General features: G+C 38.0%; 1 protein-coding gene across 5 annotated transcripts in view; it reads left to right on the forward strand.

The window, feature by feature from the left end:
* Positions 1 to 20,719, forward strand: part of specc1 (sperm antigen with calponin homology and coiled-coil domains 1) — a 189,866-nt gene that overhangs the window by 128,662 nt on the left and 40,485 nt on the right. For 3 of the 5 annotated variants that reach the window (XM_061897939.1, XM_061897941.1, XM_061897940.1), the window contains 2 exons: positions 16,368 to 16,469; positions 16,548 to 16,602. The exons of the other annotated variants lie outside the window; for them this stretch is intronic. In XM_061897939.1, coding sequence (XP_061753923.1) covers positions 16,368 to 16,469; positions 16,548 to 16,602 — 157 coding nt within the window. The remainder of the gene's footprint in view (positions 1 to 16,367; positions 16,470 to 16,547; positions 16,603 to 20,719) is intronic. 5 annotated transcript variants of the gene reach the window in all.

Here is a 20,719-nt window from a genome sequence, read left to right on the forward strand (position 1 = left end):
GGTTTATTGTTAGGCAGTCTCATTAACGTCCTCCCAGCGCGGCAACAACACTCAACAACAGCAGTCACGTTTTCGTCTACCGTAAAGCAGTTCTTCTGCCTTAAACAGCAATGTTGTGACACTCTTAAACAGGACAATACTGCCATCTATTGTGCATGCATATGTGACAATAACATCTACGGCTTTTAGAGCAGTGGTTCTCAACCTTTTTTCGGAGATGTACTCCCTGTGAACATTTTTTTAATTCAAGTACCCCCTAATCAGAGCAAAGCATTTTTAGTTGAAAAAAAAAAAGTTAAAGAAGTAAAATACAGCACTATGTCATCAGTTTCTGATTTATTAAGTTGTATAACAGTGAAAAATATTGCTCATTTGTAGTGGTCTTTCTTTAACTATTTGGAAAAAAAGATATAAAAATAACTAAAAACTTGTTGAAAAATAAACAAGTGATTCAATTAGAAATAAAGATTTCTACACATACTGCATTGAGTGGTGACTTGTCCAGGGTGTACGCCGCCTTCCGCCCGATTGTAGCTGAGATAGGCCCCAGCGCCCCCCGCGACCCAAAGGGAATAAGTGGTATAAAATGGATGGATAGCTGTAAATATACTCCTCCCCTCTTAACCACGCCCCCAACAACGCCCCTCCCCCACCACCGCCCCTCATTTAGTACAGTTTGATTTTATGTGAATAGATACTCTAAAATACCCATGGCATTTGGTCAGTACCTATAAAAGTACCAAATTCGACATGCGGTATAAAATATTTCATGCAATAGGAAGGTTGCACCTACTCAGTGGCCTAGTGGTTAAAGGTTCTTCCCTGAGATCGGTAGGTTGTGAGTTCAAATCCTGGCCGAGTCATACCAAAGACTATAAAAATGGGACCCATTACCTCACTCAGCATCAAGTGTTGGAATTGGGGGTTAAATCACCAAAAATGATTCCCGGGCGTGGAACAGCTACTGCCCACTGCTCCCATCGCCTCCCAGGGGGTGATCAAGGGTGATGGGTCAAATGCAGAGAATAATTTTGCCACACCTAGTGTGTGTGTGACAATCATTGGTACTTTAACTTTAATAACGTGACATCTGTTTTTCTTCTTTGCGGCTTAATTCACCCGATGGTCAAGCAGCTTGAGCGTACCATTAAAACAAGTGTTTTATTGCTGTTCTATTTCCTGGGTGTTCCAGTTGTTCAGATAGAGAGATAGCAAAGAGCTTTAATAGAGTCTCGAAAGAAGTGGCTCATAAAGGTAGTGAAGTCACGGGAAAAACGAAAGTGCGTCCAAGGAAATGGCTCCTAAAAATATCACTTTCATCATGTTGTGGAATACAATCGGACATGCTTGTGTCTGCAGCAATTACTTTGTAAGATGGTTTGTTGGAATATATGATTTGTTTGATAAACTTTCTGTGATGCAATCCAGTTTATTCTCCACTATATTAGTAGTGTTTGAGCGCAGAACTAAACGTAAAGAAAGGACAAGTGATCGCATTAGTTTGTGTTCTTTTGTGGTTGCTATGCCTAAATGTATCTACGAAGACCTGCTTGTGCAAATAAACTAACGTAACGTTTGGTCTGAGTAATGAATATTGTGATTGTTGGTCCAATCCACCGTATTGTTGGTGTCATTTTTTGTAACAGAAATTAAAAGTTTATGTTGTTGTTGTGCAGGAAAGCCAAGTGTCTTTGGTGATATTTGTTAGCATCTACAAAATATCTTTAATAGTATTAATAAACTGGATAATTAAATCTCTTGTCGGCTCAACAGCATAAACTATATTTTTATTGCTAGCTAACATTCATGCTGAACAACAGGGACATGTACAACTAAATAATGAGACAAATTATACTTCACACTATAAAAACGACAGACATCAATTGTAGATGAGACTAATAATTGTAGCAGAAAACTTACCTTTTTCTCATTAGCCTCACGATCACAGCAGCACAACACTCGTTATGTCAATCAAATACGTTGTGGATAAATAAAATTTGTCTAAGACTCCAATTTTGCCTTTCACCGATTAATGCTTTATTTGTGGACCCCTCAGATGTAAAGACATGATGTGCCTTCAATCTTTTCTTCTCTAAATATTGTAAGTGTCAAGTAATCCTCTTGGTGATGATAAATGGTTTACATCTTTTAAAAAATATTTTTCGTCAGAGTGTAAAAATCCACTCCACTCTTTTATAAACTATTTTTTCATGAGCGCTTTTATATTTGCTTCTAAACCTTTCAAAATAAGCCTAAGTCGGCACTGATGCAGGTAAATAAACAGGAGCCTAATGTGGCTTAGACCATCGCCTGAAATCTAGAAGTGCCCGGATGTGCTTATAGTTCACGTGATTGCAACCCAGCTATTGAGAAAAACTGTAAATTAACGAGTACAAATTGATATAATGTACCTTCTAAATAAACAAAACATTTTTTGCTTTTTTAAAATGTTAAAAATCTGCTTCATCAAATTGTTAGTTTAAGGTGGGTATACGTTAACAATATTCTCTAACAAAGTGGTTCTCAACCTTTTTTCAGTGATGTACCCCCTGTGAACATTTTTTTAATTCAAGTACCCCCTAATCAGAGCAAAGCATTTTTAGTTGAAAAAATAGATTAAAAAAAGTACAATACAGCACTATGTCATCAGTTTCTGATTTATTAAATTGTATAACAGTGCAAAATATTGCTCATTTGTAGTTGTCTTTCTTGAACTATTTGGAAAAAAAGATTAAAAAAATAGCTAAAAAGTTGTTGAAAAGTAAACAAATGATTCAATTATAAATAAAGATTTCTACACATCTGCGATGAGAAGGTGACTTATCCAGGGTGTACACCGCCTTCCGCCTGATTGTAGCTGAGATAGGCGCCAGCGCCCCCCGCGATCCCAAAGGGAATAAGCGGTAGGAAAATGGATGGATGGATTTCTACACATAGAAGTAATCATCAACTTAAAGGGCCCTCTTTGGGGATTGTAATAGAGATCCATCTGGATTCAAGAACTTAATTCTAAACATTTCTTCACCAAAAAATAAATCTTTAACATCAATATTTATGGAACATGTCCACAAAAAATCTAGCTGTCAAGAGTGAGTATTGCATTGTTGCATTCCTTTTCACAGTTTATGAACTTACATTCATACTTTGTTGAAGTATTATTCAATAAATTTATTTATAAAGAATTTTTTGAATTGTTGCTATTTTTAGGATATGTTTAAGAAATCTCACGTACCCCTATACATACCTTCAAGTACCCCCAGGGGTACGCATACCCCCATTTGAGAACCACTGCTCTAACAAACTGTTTTGGTTAGTTTTTTCCCCAGTTGAATGTTGTCCTCATCAATTTGTAAATGGGGTAACATATTTGTTTTCATAGTTTGTAGTTGTATCAAAAAGATATGGCATTTCCCAGTGCTCTATGTATGATTTTGTTCTGCATTTTTATGCTGCTTCTTTTGTTGTTGGATTTTGTAAGCTACCTTGTTGACATTTGTTCAGCCAGCTGTCCTATTCCCGTAAAATGCAATCACTGTTGTGTAGCCATAATGCAAACAGTGACGCACTGTTAGAGCCACACTGGATTTATTTATTAATGCGTTTCAAATACCGCATTTTTCCTGTGTGCGTGTCTTTGTTTTGGCATTGCTTTTGTTTAATGTTCCATGTGTCCATGGAGTCTGGTGCCCAGTGGCCCTCTAATACCCAGTTTAGAAGTAAGGATTAGAGATTTACCAGTGTAATAATGGGAATGCCAACATGCCAACTAATTGTTAGAGTTCTGGTTCTTTGGTTTTGAAACATTTAGTCATTTCACCATAAATCTGCTAAAACAAGTTGACATGGCATTGGTGCTAATAATAGATGTTCTCAAGGTCGTTTGATATTCTCGTGGCACATGTGTGTTGATGAAACACGGTAACACAACCCCTTTGTGATGAAAACATCGTACCAGATAACGTTGACCAGCCATCATACACTCCCAGCATCGCAATAAGATTTTGTACCTTGTGATAGATTCACACTAATGTGATGTTTGTGCTCCACTCACATGAAACATGAGACAGCTCATAAGTGGAAATTTAATTAGATTTGTAGATAGAAGAAGAATGAAATAAATCAGTTTAAATCTGCTGTATCAGCAGACAGCTTATTCAAAACAAACATAAATGCATTCGCCAGTTTCCAGTGTACACAATTTTAAGTTCATAAAACAAGTTTTTAAAAGGGATTAAAATACTTAACATCAGCTGTTCTGATGTCTTTACACAGTTTACCCTCAAGGGACCTTCTCCTGTACAGCCAAATATGATTGACTTTAAAGTATCAGTGTGGTCTAATACTGTATAAACCCAAGTAGCCTGTTCTTATAAAGGGCTAAGTGCAATCACATTATTGTTTTCAAGTACCAAGACTTAAGAAGATTTGACATTCTGTATTCAAGTCTCACTATAATCACTTCCGTCCTAAGGTGCTTGATGCTGATTCAATCTGTGATCCTTGCGTGTTTATGGATTTAGTCCACGTCCGCCATGTGCCTAACCTGTAATTGGATTCTGTCCCAGACAATCAGGCCTAAAAGAACAACTCTTTTCACAACACTTGAAATGATCCCATACGCCAGGGTTGTCAAATTAATATAATTTATTGCCACATTGTAGTTATGGCTGCCCTCAGGGGGCCGCTTGTAACAACGAATGATATATGAATTTGCCAATGCATCTGATTATTCTATATATTTTTTATGTACACTGTAAAAAAAATCTGTATTTTTTTACAGTAAAAAACTAGCAACAATCACCGGGATTTTACTATAAATTGTACATTTTTTTACAACATATTACGGTAAATGGAAAATTTTTACCATCATTTTTATTTTATTCTGGCAACTGAGCTGCCAATTTTTTACCGTTAAAAAACTGCGATATTGTTTTACCATTAACAGTAAAAATCACAACCATACATCTTACAGTAATAACACTGGCAGCTCAGTCGACAGAATTTCCCGTAAAAATCAGTTGTAGAGTTTTTTCAATTTACAGTAATATGCTGTAAAAATGATTGCAAATTTTACAGTTAAATGTATTGTCATTTTTGCAGTGTACAGTTTTAAAAAAGTACCAATGATAGTCACACACACACTAGGTGTGGTGAAATTAGTCCGTGCATTTGACTTGACCTTAGATAACCCCCTGGGAGGTGAGGGGATCAATGAGCAGCGGCGGTGGCCGCGCCCAGGAATCATTTTTGGTGATTTAATCCCCTATTCCAACCCTTGATGCTGAGTTTCAAGCAGGGAGGTAATGGGTCCTGTCTTTATAGTGTTTGGTATGACTCGGCCGGGGTCTGAACTCACGACCTACCGATCTCCGGGCAGACACTCTAACCACAAAGCCACTGAGCAGGTGGAGCCTTTGATGGATAACTTACTCTAAAACCATAAGTCAAACAGAAATGTAGGTATTTTAACAAGATAAAATGTTTGGAAAGTATGATATTATTTTGCTATATTGGATAAAGTTAAAGTTTAAAAGGTATGCAATGTCGTGCGGTACCTGCATTGTGTTCTGTTAAAATGGAAGGAACAAATACATTTAGTAACAAAAGATAAAGTACTTTATTGCCGCATATTATTTCCAGGCCATTGAGGGCTACATAAAATGATGTGCCGGGCCAGATCTCGAATTTGACATCACTGGCATATGCTGAGGAGTTTTGGTCCTGTTGCACGGCTGATAATTTCCTTACCACTTCTCACTGAGAGGGATATTGGAGTGACGGTGTTGTTCGGCTCAGGTTCACTGCCTCTCTCTCGTATGTTTACATTCAGGAACTCTAGCTTAGTGGTTAACATGGCCTCTTGTATTCCCCTATGGTGTATAGTGTATGATGTTTAGTATTGAGAGTCCAACCAGTACTTCAGAAATAAGAAACTGAGTTTATTTGCAGCCATGGAGGCAAAGATAAGTGACTCGCACTGTTTAGGGATGCTAGCTGCTAGCTTGCTAGTAAGGACTCTACACCGCGTTGAGGGCGTTGCTGCCAGGTGCTTGTTTGTGGGGAAAGAATCTAGAATGTGGCATTCGTCATACATCATCACAATATGACGTTAGGATAATATTAAAAACTCTATTTCTTAGCCAAATTTGTATCATTTATATACCGTATTTTTCGGATTATAAATCGCGCCGGAGTGTACGTCGCACCGGCCGTCGCATTTTGGGGGGAAAATTATTTGATAAAATCCACCACCAAGAATAGACATTTGAAAGGCAATTTAAAATTAAAGAATAGTGAACAACAGGCTGAATAAGTGTATGTTATATGACGCATAAATAACCAACTGAGAAGGTGCCTGGTATGTTAACGTAACATATTATGGTAAGAGTCATTCAAATAACTATAACATATAGAACATGCTATACGTTTACCAAACAATCTGTCACTCCTAATCGATAAATCCCATGAAATCTTCTTCCTCGATGTCGCTTCTAAACAACTCTGCCAACTCCAAAAGTATGCGCCGCTCCCTCTTGTCGTTTTCTGCTGCATATTTCACTACGTCCAGCTTGTAATCTGCAGTACATGATTTCCTTTTTGGTGCCATTTTTGTTCAGCCCTTCTCAGTTTTTATAAGTTACCGCCAACGTTGAAATGATCCATTTTAATAGCTACGGCAGTAGCATATAGCAGTTAGCATCCCATGACCCACAATGCACTTCTGCCATGACCCTCCCCTGCCGAATTCTTATTGGTTGACGTGTGTGTGACGATTGCTGACATTTTCATCGTTTCTTCCGCAAATGAGATAAATAATATTATTTAATATTTTATCTTTTGTGTAAATAATTTCACACGTAAGTCGCTCCGGAGTATCCCATAGCAAAAATGTGCTTGCTCATCTGTTGCTTAATCTCGTATCTTGAGAACATTTTGAGCTTCTCATTTCTGTCTAATTCTGTGATAAATTGTTTCTCTTTTATTGCTCCTAAGGGACCCTTAGGAGCAATGAATACGCTAAAAAGAGACAAGACATCACTGAGACAAAGGAGGTTGAGTTGAGACAACCATTTGAGCAATATTTGAGAAGTGGGATACACTGAGGAGAGCTCATATATGTATGCCACTGATCTCAATTATGTCTCATTTATTTTGAAGGACAATAAAAAGAGAAAGAAATGAGATGTATGAGCAATAAAAGAGATCTTATGTATGTCTTTTTCATGTCTTGATTATTTCTCTTAAATGTCTTATCATATCTCAAATTTGAGAATCATGAGAACAAATTGAGAGTCCAATTTAAATATTCATTATCTGACTTAATTAGAAATAACACTAAACAAATACTCAAATATTGAAAGGTGTATCACTTTATTTGGCTACACAAAAATACAAAATATAATATATAAAAATAGATTAAATACAAACATTTAAATGTAGTTAATTAGTACATACATAATGTACATATTGACATTCACAATACTTAAAACAACATAGAAAACAAAATACAAAAAATAAAACAAATACAAAAATAAATGAATTTAACCTTAAGTACTCACTTTGTTATTGTGAAAAAGTCAGGTGTAGTTTTTTTAACTCCTTGTTGAGCAAACCATGTCCCTTAGTTAAAAAAAAAAACACTTGACTTCATCTCAGTAACAGGGTGAGTAAATGACTAAATTTCCATATTTGAAATATTCCAAGTAAAAACTGAAATACATTTATAAAATTGTAACCGTGCTGTCTGGAACTGGTCTACATACAAAAAACAATCACACATTGAAAACCACGGATTCTTAACATTTTCTATCTTGGGGCACGACCAACTTTTCCACTACAAAGGGGTCTGGGGTCAACTGAAATATAAACACTGAATTAGTCATCTTACACTAAAGTGTATTACAACCGAGTACCATTGCGGCCCATGTGGACGGACCACAGCTAAGAAGCAGATATTTATTGGCGGCTTCCAAGGGGTACTCGCAGCCAAACAGTGGGCCCTAGCTCTATGATTAAGAAACACTGTTGTAAACAATAGAACGGTCTCCTGCGATAACAATATGACATTGGGTACACAAATGATCATTGAAACATTTTGAAATTGGTTACAAAAGTTACTAATATACCTCATTATGTAAGCAGTAACATACTGCGTCATTTCCTGTTGTATTTTTTTTTTATTTGGAAACAACTTTGCACTGTGAAGGGATATTAGCCGCTAGCTTGTTCGTGAGGTTGCATCAGTGCCAAATTGGCTTGACACAGCACAGCTCAATATGCATTGTCACAGTATAACGTGGTTCTAAAAGCTACATCATGGGGCAATTTTTTACAATATATACTGCGCAAACTTGATTCAAAATATTAACATGTTTACCAAGGAAACATCCTACCCCAAAATGAACTTGGCAGGTACAAGAGCCTACTTAAAACCTGCTCTGGCCCGACATTTGTTTACCAAAGCTTTCTTCAGCTTGGCCTCCTCAACATTCTCCCAATCAGGAAGGGTACCGCATCTCAGGACATACGCTGCAAGGCAAGAACATAATAATCAGCCATTCGTAATTTTGCCACATCAGAGTTTCTACAGGTATCACATCTATCCATTGCTATGCAATAATAATAATAATGCAAATCAAATGTAATGCTTTTAATGCCATGTTTTTGGTACTTAAAAAAATTTAATGACCATGTGCGACTGCAGTTTTTTTATACAGTCAGAAGCTTACAATTATCTGTATACACACAGTTGTAATCATTAGAAAAGTTAATTAGTTGAAAGGTTTACATTAACTGTTACTATCTAGTGTATTAGAATTGGCTTACAAAGCTGTTTAATTGGAGAATGTATTTTTATTTATTTATTTTTGTGGAGTAGCATCTGGTCTTTTGACTGTATGCATGGCCGTAGACAATCGCTAATTAAAAGGTTCCGTCCATCAAAAATATTAAAGGAGAACTGCACTTAAACCCTCTAAACAAACATCCAATTCAGCATCAGATGAGCAATATACCCATTAGCCATTTTTTTTAGCTGTGTCTGTTTAAAACATGCTGTAAGTATATATATATTCTCTGAAAATATGACGTATAATAGCCACAAGCTGGAGGATACCATTTTTAATCAGGATACAATTTGTTTTAAAATAGTTAAAATGTTTTATGGAATAATAAATGAACAGCATACTAGGATTGCAATGTATGCATGTTTGGAAATGGATGATCGATTTAAACATTTTAGAAAAATACAGAACAATATTGGTAAAAATGCCAATGAGATGCATTAAAAAAAAAGCTATGGCAATTAAACATCCATCCATTTACTACCACTTATTCCCTTTGGGGTCGCGGGGGGTGCTGGTGCCTATCTCAGCTACAATCGGGCGGAAGGCGGAGTACACACTGGACAAGTCGCCACCTCATCGCAGGCAATTAAACATATTTAACTTATTGTATTTTACACCCTCTGTTGTTTAAAATGTTTACAGTAAATAGCAAGTAGGTATCAAGTTTCCGGCAGCTGAAATAACTTGTATTCATTTATTGTGGGAATGTCAGAGAATAAAAGAGTTTTGGTCTGCTGTGAAAATTGCCTTGTTTGTCCATCCTAGGCCAGCAAAGATAACTTGAGGCACTTGCGTCACAACAGTTGCTAATGTTAGCCAAGTTAGCTCATATGTGTTGAAGTGGAAGGGCTTGAAATAAATGACTCAGTGAATGAAAAAAGTTCGGCTTCTCCATTATCCTGACAAAGTGTCACAGCTAAGGACTACACGCCTACAGTGACCAAAGAATAGAAAAGTTTAGGCCCCCAGAGTAGTTTCATTTTGCTTTTATTGAGGCAGTGCTTTTGTCGTGTTCCCAGCTTACAATACCGCTTGTCTGCAGTTTGACAACTGCAGATAAAAAAACACACAGACAGACGTAACAATTTCAATGACCGTAATCTTCTTAAGTTAATTTTCATTTACCGTTTGACATATTGACTATCGGCCATGTCCTACAATTGTATTACATTTTTTAAATGCCTCTGGACAACGCATTTAATGCTTTTTATTGCAGTTTAAGGCCTTCATTTACGCAAAATCCATTTAATGACTTAATACCTTGTGGAAACCCTGCATATACAGTAAATTAATACACACAAGCACACTTCAAGTTGATGGACATAACACTATATTGCTTATTATAACGCGAGTTTTTAGGTCAATCACAAACTGTAATTATGTAACATTCAGTTATGCCTCTAGTGTGCTGAAATAGATAAGGGATCCAACTTTCTCGTATTGAACTTCTATTTAATTATTGTTACCCAATTTTGGCCTGAAAACACCCTCAGTTTGGGTAAACTTACTTAGGATTCCTTCAACTTTTTTCTGGTCAAGGATGCGCTTTCCTGTTCCTGAAGGGTTCTTTCCAGGGCGACCAAAAGGTACAGCATTTTGACACTCCTCTACTGTAAAAAAGTGGTCAAAAAGTGCGTGGAATAAACGCATACATTTGGGCTTTGAAGCATGACTCATGGCAGCAAGGCGGAACGATGATATGTATACACCGCTCTCAGGAAAGAGTTCTTGCTGGCCCGATTGTTGAGGAGCGCCGTCGCTGTATTTGTCTCCAACGAGGTCGCAGAGAGTTTGAAGTAGTCTGACTTGGCCTGGATCTGAAAGAGAAAAAATAGCACAAACAATACCAGAATGAGAAAATAATGTGTTTAAGGCCCATCACAAATTTAAGTAAACAAAACAATGACATCATGAATAAATTAGCATTAAGTACTTACCTATTTTCAAGAGGACTTCTTCGATCCGTTGCTTTTCTCGCAGGATTTTTTCGAACTCCTCCTTACATCCATCACATGGTGTCCATGATTTTTCTGCCTGTGGTTGATAACAGATAGTGTCCTCACGAGATGGGTTGCCTGCATCTCTCCTGTCTGGTGCCAAGAAAGCTGCGTTTTCATTGTCAGGTGGATTCACCCGGCTAGCTGGTAAACCATTGTGTACGCCGGGTGAAGGACCAGAGGTGTTGTAGACATTTGGTGATGGGCCAGCGGTGTTGAAGTCATGCGGGGATGGGTGGGGTGTACAGCCTCCATAGAGTGATGGACCTTTGGTGGTGAGGCCATTGGTTGATGGGCAGTATGCATGGTCTTTGTAGGGAAATTGACCTTTGACGTTCAGGCCATATGGTGATAGGCTAGATATATGGCCTCCGTAGGGAAATTGACTATTGATGTGGAGTCCATACAGTGATGGGATGGCTGTATTGCCGCTGTAGGGTGATGGACCAATGGTTCCCTCTCTGGTAAACCTATCATGAAATTTCATTGAACCATAGATTACAATTCTATAAACCCAATTTGTCCATATATGTATATACAACATCAAAAGAGATTAGAAATACTGAACTGCAAAAAAATTACTGAAATGATTTATATTTTAGACAGCACGGTGGGAGAGGGGTTAGTGGGTTAGTGCGTCTGCCTTACAATACGAGGTCCTGAGTAGTCCTGGGTTCAATCCCGGGCTCGGGATCTTTCTGTGTGGAGTTTGTATGTCCTCCCTGTGACTGCGTGGGTTCCCTCCGGGTACTCCGGCTTCCTCCCACTTCCAAAGACATGCACCTCGGGATAGGTTGATTGGCAACACTAAATTGGCCCTAGTGTGTGAATGTTGTCTGTCTATCTGTGTTGGCCCTGCGATGAGGTGGCGACTTGTCCAGGGTGTACACCGCCTTCTGCCCGATTGTAGCTGAGATAGGCACCAGCGCCCCCCGCAAACCCAAAGGGAATAAGCGGTAGATAAATGGATGGATGGATGGATTTATATTTTAACCTACAGCGGCCAAAGTGGACCTTAGTCTATGTGCAGTAAGGAGAACAAGTATTTAAAAGACTGGCGGTTCTGGAAAATATAAAACTAAACAAAAAATGACATTGTATTATTTTCAGGGAATTTGCATTTTTTTCCCCCAGGGAATTGATCACCTAGTAACCTCTACTTCTCTGAAGTATCAAATATGGATTTCATGCAATAAGATGCAAATTCATTACTTTTAAAAAATTAATACAATGTGATCTTACAGATTTTTGTTTTGGATTCTATCACTTAAAATTGAAGTGTACCTATAATGATATTAATAAAAATAATAATACAAGTAACAGACCTCCAACTACAAAACCAGCAGTGTATAAATTATTTGTTCTCCTCACTCTATGATGGACGGTACCAATAATGAAAATAAATGTACCATGACCGAAATTGACCATATCTTTAATCGTTCTGTACAGTACTCTTAAACAAAAACATTTCACATCAAAGACAAAGGAACTGGACCAATACTGAAGATGAAATCATCTTGACTACAAGGAAATAGACAACTCACTTAGTCAACAATACCAACTAACAAATTATGACAGATTTTTTAATATTAAGTTATACATAACATTGACTATCCCAAAAAGTTATTACTTTATATATCTCCAGGATCATTTATGAAATGTACAAATAAGTATAAACTGTCAACAAGTATTTATATTTGGTTTAAATATGTGTTTTGAAACTATTGCTTATTGAGATTTCCGCCCTACCTCCTTTCTTCCACAAAGGAAGTACAGACATGTGAGTACCCTTTGACAAAAGAGGAGGGAAATTCACAAAAAAGAGGAACATTTCTATCCGCATGTAGGGCTCCCACACAATCCCCGAAAATATATTTTTAAGAATCAATACTACATAGCACTGGGCCAATACAATTTAGGCAAGAGCAACCGCAAGTACCTGCGGCCGAGGCGAGCGTTCCACAAATTTTGTTTGGATTCTATTTTTTTTTTTATATTGTTTGCTTAATTCATCCATGGAATTTTTGTTATAGTTGAAAACTCCGGTCGGACAGGTTTTTACGGGACACATTTTCTGAGAACCCACGGGTGTATAGTTAATGCTCGATTGCTCATAAGAAAGCAAAGTTCGCTCCGTTTTCTGACACTCACCTTTCAACTCCCATCGTTCCACTACTTTTATCTAAATTTTTTTACATTCTTATTTATATTTAATTGAAAAAAATGCGGAATTTATATTTTGACGTGAAACTGAATGTTTAAAAACTTAGATTTTTTTCTGTTAAAGTATATATTGTGTAAATGTTTCTCAATAAAACTTGTTTATAGGATTTCAGTGTGTTCAAGTACTTCTTGAGCACATTCATCAATACTGTGATAACAAATGTAACCATGACATGAAATGTTCATTTTGTTACTCCCTATTTTTGACACGTGAGATTGTAGAGTGGATATTTACACTCTATGCAGTTTTGACCATAACTAAAAAGTAATAAAATGATGGCAAATAATTGTTTTCAGGATCCACAAGTTCAGAACTTTTAATCCTGAAATCAGAGTGCATACAGATGTTGGGTTTTGGGCAATATAATACATCAAATATTTGTATTTGTTATTAACATACTATTTACTGAAACAATGATTTGATGGCAAATAAAATCATGTTTAAATTAATTATGTTCTTTTGGTTTGGAAATTCACCAAATTTGCCAAAGATTAAACGTTTTGAACTTGTAGACCCATAGGCATGAGGTAATAAATGTCAAGCTTACCCATAGGCAGTGTTGCTTCCTGTTGCAAGTCCCCCATCACTTGATAGATTCAGTGCTGTGATATTTTCATGTTCAGACAGTGGGTTCCGATCTACTGTTATGGTGTCAGACCCTGATGTTGAATGTGATGGCTTACTGGCTTCCAACATATTTAAAAATGACTCCTGCGGAGTTTGGCAGCCTTTTGGTGACTGAGTCTGATCTTTTCCTAAAATATATTCAACAGTTGCCCTATAAAATTTACCATCCGACCACCTTGCTAAAACAGAATCTCCTGTTTTAAGATCTAAGATCTGCACAGGAGCTTCGTCTCTTGACATTTCATTTGGGGGAGGAGAATTATGCAGGTCCTTCATTTTCTTTGTGGGAACTCTTAACCTCTTTTTTGTAGTCATTTCTTTTTTGTCCATCCTGTAAATGGAAAAAATAAATTTTGGATCACAAACTGGGGATAGGTTGATTGGCATCACTAAATTGATGCGAGTGTGTGAATGTTGTCTGTCGATCTGTGTTGACTTGTCCATGGTGTACACCGCCTTCCGCCCGAGCGCAACTGGGATAGGCTCCAGCACCCCCCAAGACACGGAAGGGAAAAGCAGTAAAAAAATAGATGGATTGATGGAACTATAATATAAATGGAAAATATTTATATATATGGGGGTCACTCCATGTGGATGTTAACTTTTTGGGTGACCATATCTAACTTCTGTCAAAAACAAGTAAACAAAATTATTGTTTATTATTGTTCTGGCTATAGTAAAAAAAATTCTTAACCCAGACAGTTTAATTCTTATTTTAATTCGTATCTACTTTGAGGTGCGGGGGGTTGATTGCATCTTTTTATAATAGGGTACATATTAAAAAGTAATGGCATTTTTAACAAAAAGGTCATGAATAAAATCTTCAGCCCCAATGACTTTGGATTGAAGAGGTTAACCATAAATTACTGCATTTTGACCAGGTTAAAACAATTATAACTTTTTAAACAAGTATCACAGGAAAATTATTCTTATATCACATAAGTAGTCTTAACAAGACCTGTCTGATAATACTGGTTACATTTAAATGAATGAATGTTTAACAATTACACACTTACCTACTTTATTTTCCAATACATATGCAGTTTATACAATCAATAGCATGATATAAATCATACTGGGCCACTGCCAGCAAGTAAGCAAATATACTGCTGCTTTCAAAATGGCGGGGCAAATTGGTTAATCATTGAATACTTTTGGGTGTCAGCTCTTATTTATTACAACTAGCCTGCCTTACCAATAAAGTTCAGCCCGGACCTTCTTTGTTGATTATTACTTTACATACAACATTATTATAAAACCTTTGTAAGTCAAACCCCCCAAATTAATATGCACTGTGTAATCTAATTGTGAAGTGTATGCTAACATTACTTGTTGGGCAGACGCCATTAGCGTTACCGCAACCTCCCAAAGAACCACTCCATTGTCACAACAGTTAAATATTTTCACTTTACAACATTAGGTGGTTGACCAACTAAAAAATAGTAGGATACTTACCTTTCCAAGTCTAATGTCGCAAGCGTCTCCAAAATCTTTCCCGCTTCTTCTTCCCTTTCTTCTTCCCTTTCTTCTTCTTCCTCGTTTTACTTTAAGGTAGGCGCACAGACAAAGTTCAAATGTTACGCCACCTACTGTTTCCCCGCTTCTTCTTATTCTGACGTTAACTGATGGAAAACAACGCGTGATGTCCGCCGCTGTCTGATAGAAAGCGTGAATTTTCTGAATTGCCTTCCTTTGAAAGTTACACATTGGCAAAGATTATTATTTTCAGATGGACATATAGGGAGAAACTTTATCTAAATTCTGAGACGTGGATCTGTCTCAGGGCTTCACGGTGGCAGAGGGGTTAGTGCGTCTGCCTCAAAATACGAAGTTCCAACAGTCCTGTGTTCAAATCAAGGCTCGGGATCTTTCTGTGTGGAGTTTGCATGTTCTCCCCGTGAATGCGTGGGTTCCCTCCGGGTACTCCGGCTTCCTCCCACTTCCAAAGACATGCACCTGGGGATAGGTTGATTGGCAACACTAAAAATTGGCCCTAGTGTGTGAATGTGAGTGTGAAAGTTGTCTGTCTATCTGCGTTGGCCCTGCAATGAAGTGGCGACTTGTCCAGGGTGTACCCCGCCTTCCGGCCGATTGTAGCTGAGATAGGCGCCAGCGCCCCCCGCGACCCCAAAAGGGAATAAGCGGTAGAAAATGGATGGATGGATGGATGGATCTGTCTCAACAACACCCTCGCGAGATTTGGCACGGCGCCCCAATCATATTTGCACTTCCTCGGAAACACGCATGCGCATTTAGTGGGCGGATGTGACTTCGTTTCGATGGGAAGATTCAATTTGGCATTGAAGGAATAACAACTAAAGGTAAGTAAGTAATACCATTTATTGTTTTTATTTTGGTATTTAAATTACTTTAACACACACGAGTTAGTATTTATTAAATTACTGTAACGTAACTGTGTTACGAAAATAGAACTATAAAAGCCGCATTCAACGGCGCGACCACCTTGCTAGAAGCAATGATACCTACCTCCACGAGGCATCGCAAGTGATAAGCTACAATTTATACATCCCATAGGGAAATAACAATGATATAAATATTGGAAGTGGAACAATATAAATTACTGAACATACACTGCTTCAATATAATATAGAGTTTTGCATATACAAGAAGTTCCACTGTATATTCCAGCAACCTTTGTCTGTGTTTACATAGTATTGGAGTGTCAAAATGACAAAACGAAAACCTGGAAAACGATGGAGAAGAACTGGTAAAGAAGTCGACTCTAATAAACGATCAAGAAGGACTTTACAATTGGTTAGTAGACTGTTATAGTGGTGGTGCATTAAACTGGCAGCAGATATAATATGTGATACTTTATTTTTCTTCCTGCAGTCATCCGGTCCTGCAGCCACCAATGTGAATGTGGAGACTGATGAGCAATGTCTAAGTAAGTATTTTGTATATGCGTGTTCTTTGTTTGTGTGAATTAGTTCTGATTGAGATTTACAGACCAGATGGATGGATAAAAAGCTGTCCACAGTTTGTCAGGAACAAGCAGGGAAATATTGTTTTCTTTTACCCCGAGTACATTGAGGTATGAAGAATGAAACTTGAAATATGAGTTATTTCAGCATCTTCAAGTTAAGGCTGGTAGGTATACATCACATCATGGTTAGGGATGTAACAATATCAAAATTTCATAGTATGATATCGTCACAGTGTTAAAGCCACGGTAACATATTGTTACAAAAATGTCACAGTGTGTTAAATGAAGTGTCAGGAATGTTTAGGATATAAATACTTACTGTAATTGAACACAAACATAATTGTGACAATCTGTCACTTCAGTTCTGTTAGTTTTTCGTGTTTTGTATTTACTTCCTGTTCAGTGTTTTTATTTTGTTATTTCCTGTTTAATTCACGGAGCACTGTTGTTTTTCTCTTTTAGTTGATTGGCAGCGGTTCACACCTGCTGTCAATCAAACGTGTGCCTATTTATGTTTCACTCCAGCACTCCTCAGTGCTCGAGGATACATCTATGTTTGGAAATGTTACTATGCAAGACTGCTTTCTGTTTATTTGTTTCTTATGAGTATTAAATTATTTTACCTTCACTCAATTCTCTCCTGGACTCTTGCATCCACGGGGTCACACAACTGCAGCCATGCGACATCTCCCCAACAATAATGTTCATATGTTGTAGTCCTATTTATTATTATAAACTGGTATTTTAAGTTGTGTGGGCTCTACCGAGGATGTCGTTGTGGTTTGTGTTGTGGTTTGTGCAGCCCTTTGAGACACTAGTGCAGGGGTGGGCAAACTTTTTGACTCGCGGGCCACAATGGGTTTTAAAATTTGACAGAGGGGCCGGGCCAGGTGCATTTGGAGGGAGTGTTTGGGCCGGATATACTAAAGCATTAAATGTAGTGTGTGCAAACCTCATAGCACAGTAAGAACACTACAACCCAATTCATTAACTGTCTTTCAAATGTGAAAAATAGCCCTTATCAGTTAATAAATGTGTCTCAAGGAATATGCAAGATATGGCATTTACATACTATTTTGCAGATACTGTGAGGAGGAAATGTAAATAGATTAAAATAACATACACACTGTGATTTATTAAGATTGCGTCTGTTTTTAATAAGTTTTAATCGAAGGTGCAAAGTTAAAGAAATCAACATTTATTGAAAAATGGAATCACTTTCAACATTCAAAACATATTATTACACAACGAAATACTCAAGTTCAATAATATCTACTTGTGTTAAACTCCGCAAAATCATGGATGGATTGTCCTGACCGCGCGCTCTACAAACTCGCCACGGACGCCCTCGCCTTCACGCGCAAATAGTACACGTGTATCGTTGCCAAGCACACAGACATAGGCTGTATTAAATATCCTACCTGCAGCTGAAAATTTAAATTTAAATTAAGAGCAATGTGCGGCGTGTTAATTAAGCTACTGTACCGCTGCTGTGCGTAAATGCGCGTTGCTCTTAATTAAAAGACGCACTTTTAAACTTTCCATATGCATTTTTTCATAACACAGCAGAAAAACTCACCATTTCAGTGGGAACAGTGTTGTTGGTCTCCCTTTTTTGCCAGTGCATCAAAGTCTGGAGTTAGTTTTGCTGTGGCAATTTTCAGGGCCCGATCTGAGGTGTTGGTCAGTTAACTTGGATCTGTGATGGGCTTTGTTGATTTTCATGATGCTAAACGTCTGCTCACACACGTAGGTCGAGCCAAACAACACCAGCATCTTCTGCGCCGTCCTCCGGAGGTTTGGAAACGCGTAAAAGTCATTCAGTTTAAGAGACTTGAACTTCTCCTTTGAGACGGAGTCGGACTGAAGATCGATCAGTTCCAATTGCAGCTCCTGCGGTGCTGATTCGGGGTCTTGTGACAGGGGACAGGACACCAGTTGAAGTGACTTGTCAATTTTTTCAAAATCACAGAACCGACGGCAAAATTCTCTGTGCAGATCGTCTAGTGATTTGCAGTATTTCTTCGCATTTCGGGCGGCCTCTTTCTGCACGGCTAATGTGGGGAAATGTGCGAAAGATTTTTTTGACATTTGCCTGGAGAATAAAACCAGCTTGGATTTGAAGGCTCTCACATTTGTGTACATGTCGTGCGCAAACTGATCTTTCCCCTGTAGCTTCATGTTCAGCTCATTCATGTTTGAAAATATGTCCACAGCAAACGCAAAGTCACAAAGCCAGTTTGTGTCGCTCAGCTCGGGGAATTCTTCGGATTTCCCTATTAAATAAAAAAATGAGCGAATCTCGTCTTTGAGCTCCCAGACTCGTTGAAACTTTCCCCAAACTTAACCAGCGGACGCGAGAGTGGTAGAGTAGGTCCTGGTGATCCGCATTAGTTTCTTCCAGGAACGTAATGAACTGACGATGATTAAGTCCCCTTGCTCGTATGAAGTTAACAAGTTTTACAACTGGATCCACGACGTGATTAAGCTGCAATACAGACTTACATAGAGACTCCTGATGAATGATGCAGTGAAGTAAAATAACATCCTGGTCAGGGTTTTCGTCTTTCACTTTATCCTGGATTCTTTTCAGCAGCCCGATGTTTTTTCCAGTTAAATTTGGCGATCCATCCGTGGTGACATTGGCAAGTTTACTCCAAGGTAGCTTCATTCTCTCGATGACAGCAGACACCTGTTCATATAAGTCCTCTCCTCGCGTTTTCCCTTTCAGTGATTCCATGCTCAAAAGCTCCTCCATTATCTCAAAACTGTCGTTAATCCCTCGAATAAAAATTAGGAGCTGAGCAGTGTCTTTTATGTCGTTACTTTCATCCAGTGCTAGTGAATATAACTTAAAGGACTCCGCCTTTTTGTTTAACTCGCTGACTATATCTTCGTCAATCAGTTCCACGCGGCGAGTCACTGTCCTGCGTGCTAAACTGATTTTTTCAAACTTGGCTTTGCTCTCCGGACACAAGAGACCTGCTGTCTCTACCATGCACTCTTTCAAAAACTCGCCTTCGGAAAAAGGCTTGCTAGCCTTTGCTAATTTGAATGCCAGCAAATAACTTGCCTTGGTACTTGACTCTTGAATTGCAGTTTGTCGGTGAAAAAAGTTCTGTTGACTCTGTAAATTAGCTGCCAACCTCTGAGCAGTAGCCGCCCGTTCTTGTGTTGACTGCTTGCTAGCATAGTTTGCATGCTTCGTGGCAAAGTGACGGCTGATATTGTACTCTTTGAAAACCGCAACAGCTTCTTGGCATATCAGACATACAGCCGTTGATCGGACTTCAGTGAAGAAGTATTTTGTTGTCCACTCCTTATTAAACACTCGGCATTCGCTGTCCACTTTCCTTCTCTTTGGTCCGCTCATTTTTACAGAAGGGCTTAATGGTGACGTGAAACGAAGTGAAAATTAAAGTGAAATAAAGAGAAATACGCGCCACTCCAACAACGGTCAATGTGTTTTGAGTGCGCCATCTATTGGTGAAACGTGGGCATTGCAGGGAAAGGGGAAAAAATGGAGGTTTTTACTATAATTTGGAAAAGTTCGGCGGGCCGGATTAAAAAGCCTAATGGGCCGTATGTGGCCCGCGGGCCATAGTTTGCCCATGTCTGCACTAGTGATTTAGGGCTGTATAAATAATCATTGATTGATTGATTGAAGTAACACACAAAGACAAACAAAAAAACTACTTTTAAATAAGTGTTTTTTAAACTGACATAAACAGTAAACATCCGGTGTAACAAATGTAAAACATTGTTTATTCTGCCAAGAAACTATAATGTGGGTCTGGTAAGGTTTTTTTTTTTTATACAACTTGGTATGCTTGTGGGTATGATTACTTTTTGAGCACATTCAACAATACTGCGATGATAATGCAAAAAGTGTGATATGACATTTTGATATTGTAACACCACTGCTGTTTAGTTTAGTGTATTTAAACGTTTAACTTCCTAAGAAACTGTCCTTTGCAGTGGATATTTTTATATCTCTAGCGAGTGACTTTTCAAATGATGCTACATATTAGCAGTAATGCTACTTTTTATAGCAACACTTTTGCCCCACACTTGACAA

The sequence above is a fragment of the Nerophis ophidion genome, linkage group LG04 (genome assembly GCF_033978795.1).
Source record: "Nerophis ophidion isolate RoL-2023_Sa linkage group LG04, RoL_Noph_v1.0, whole genome shotgun sequence".
In the NCBI taxonomy this organism is placed as follows: domain Eukaryota; kingdom Metazoa; phylum Chordata; class Actinopteri; order Syngnathiformes; family Syngnathidae; genus Nerophis; species Nerophis ophidion.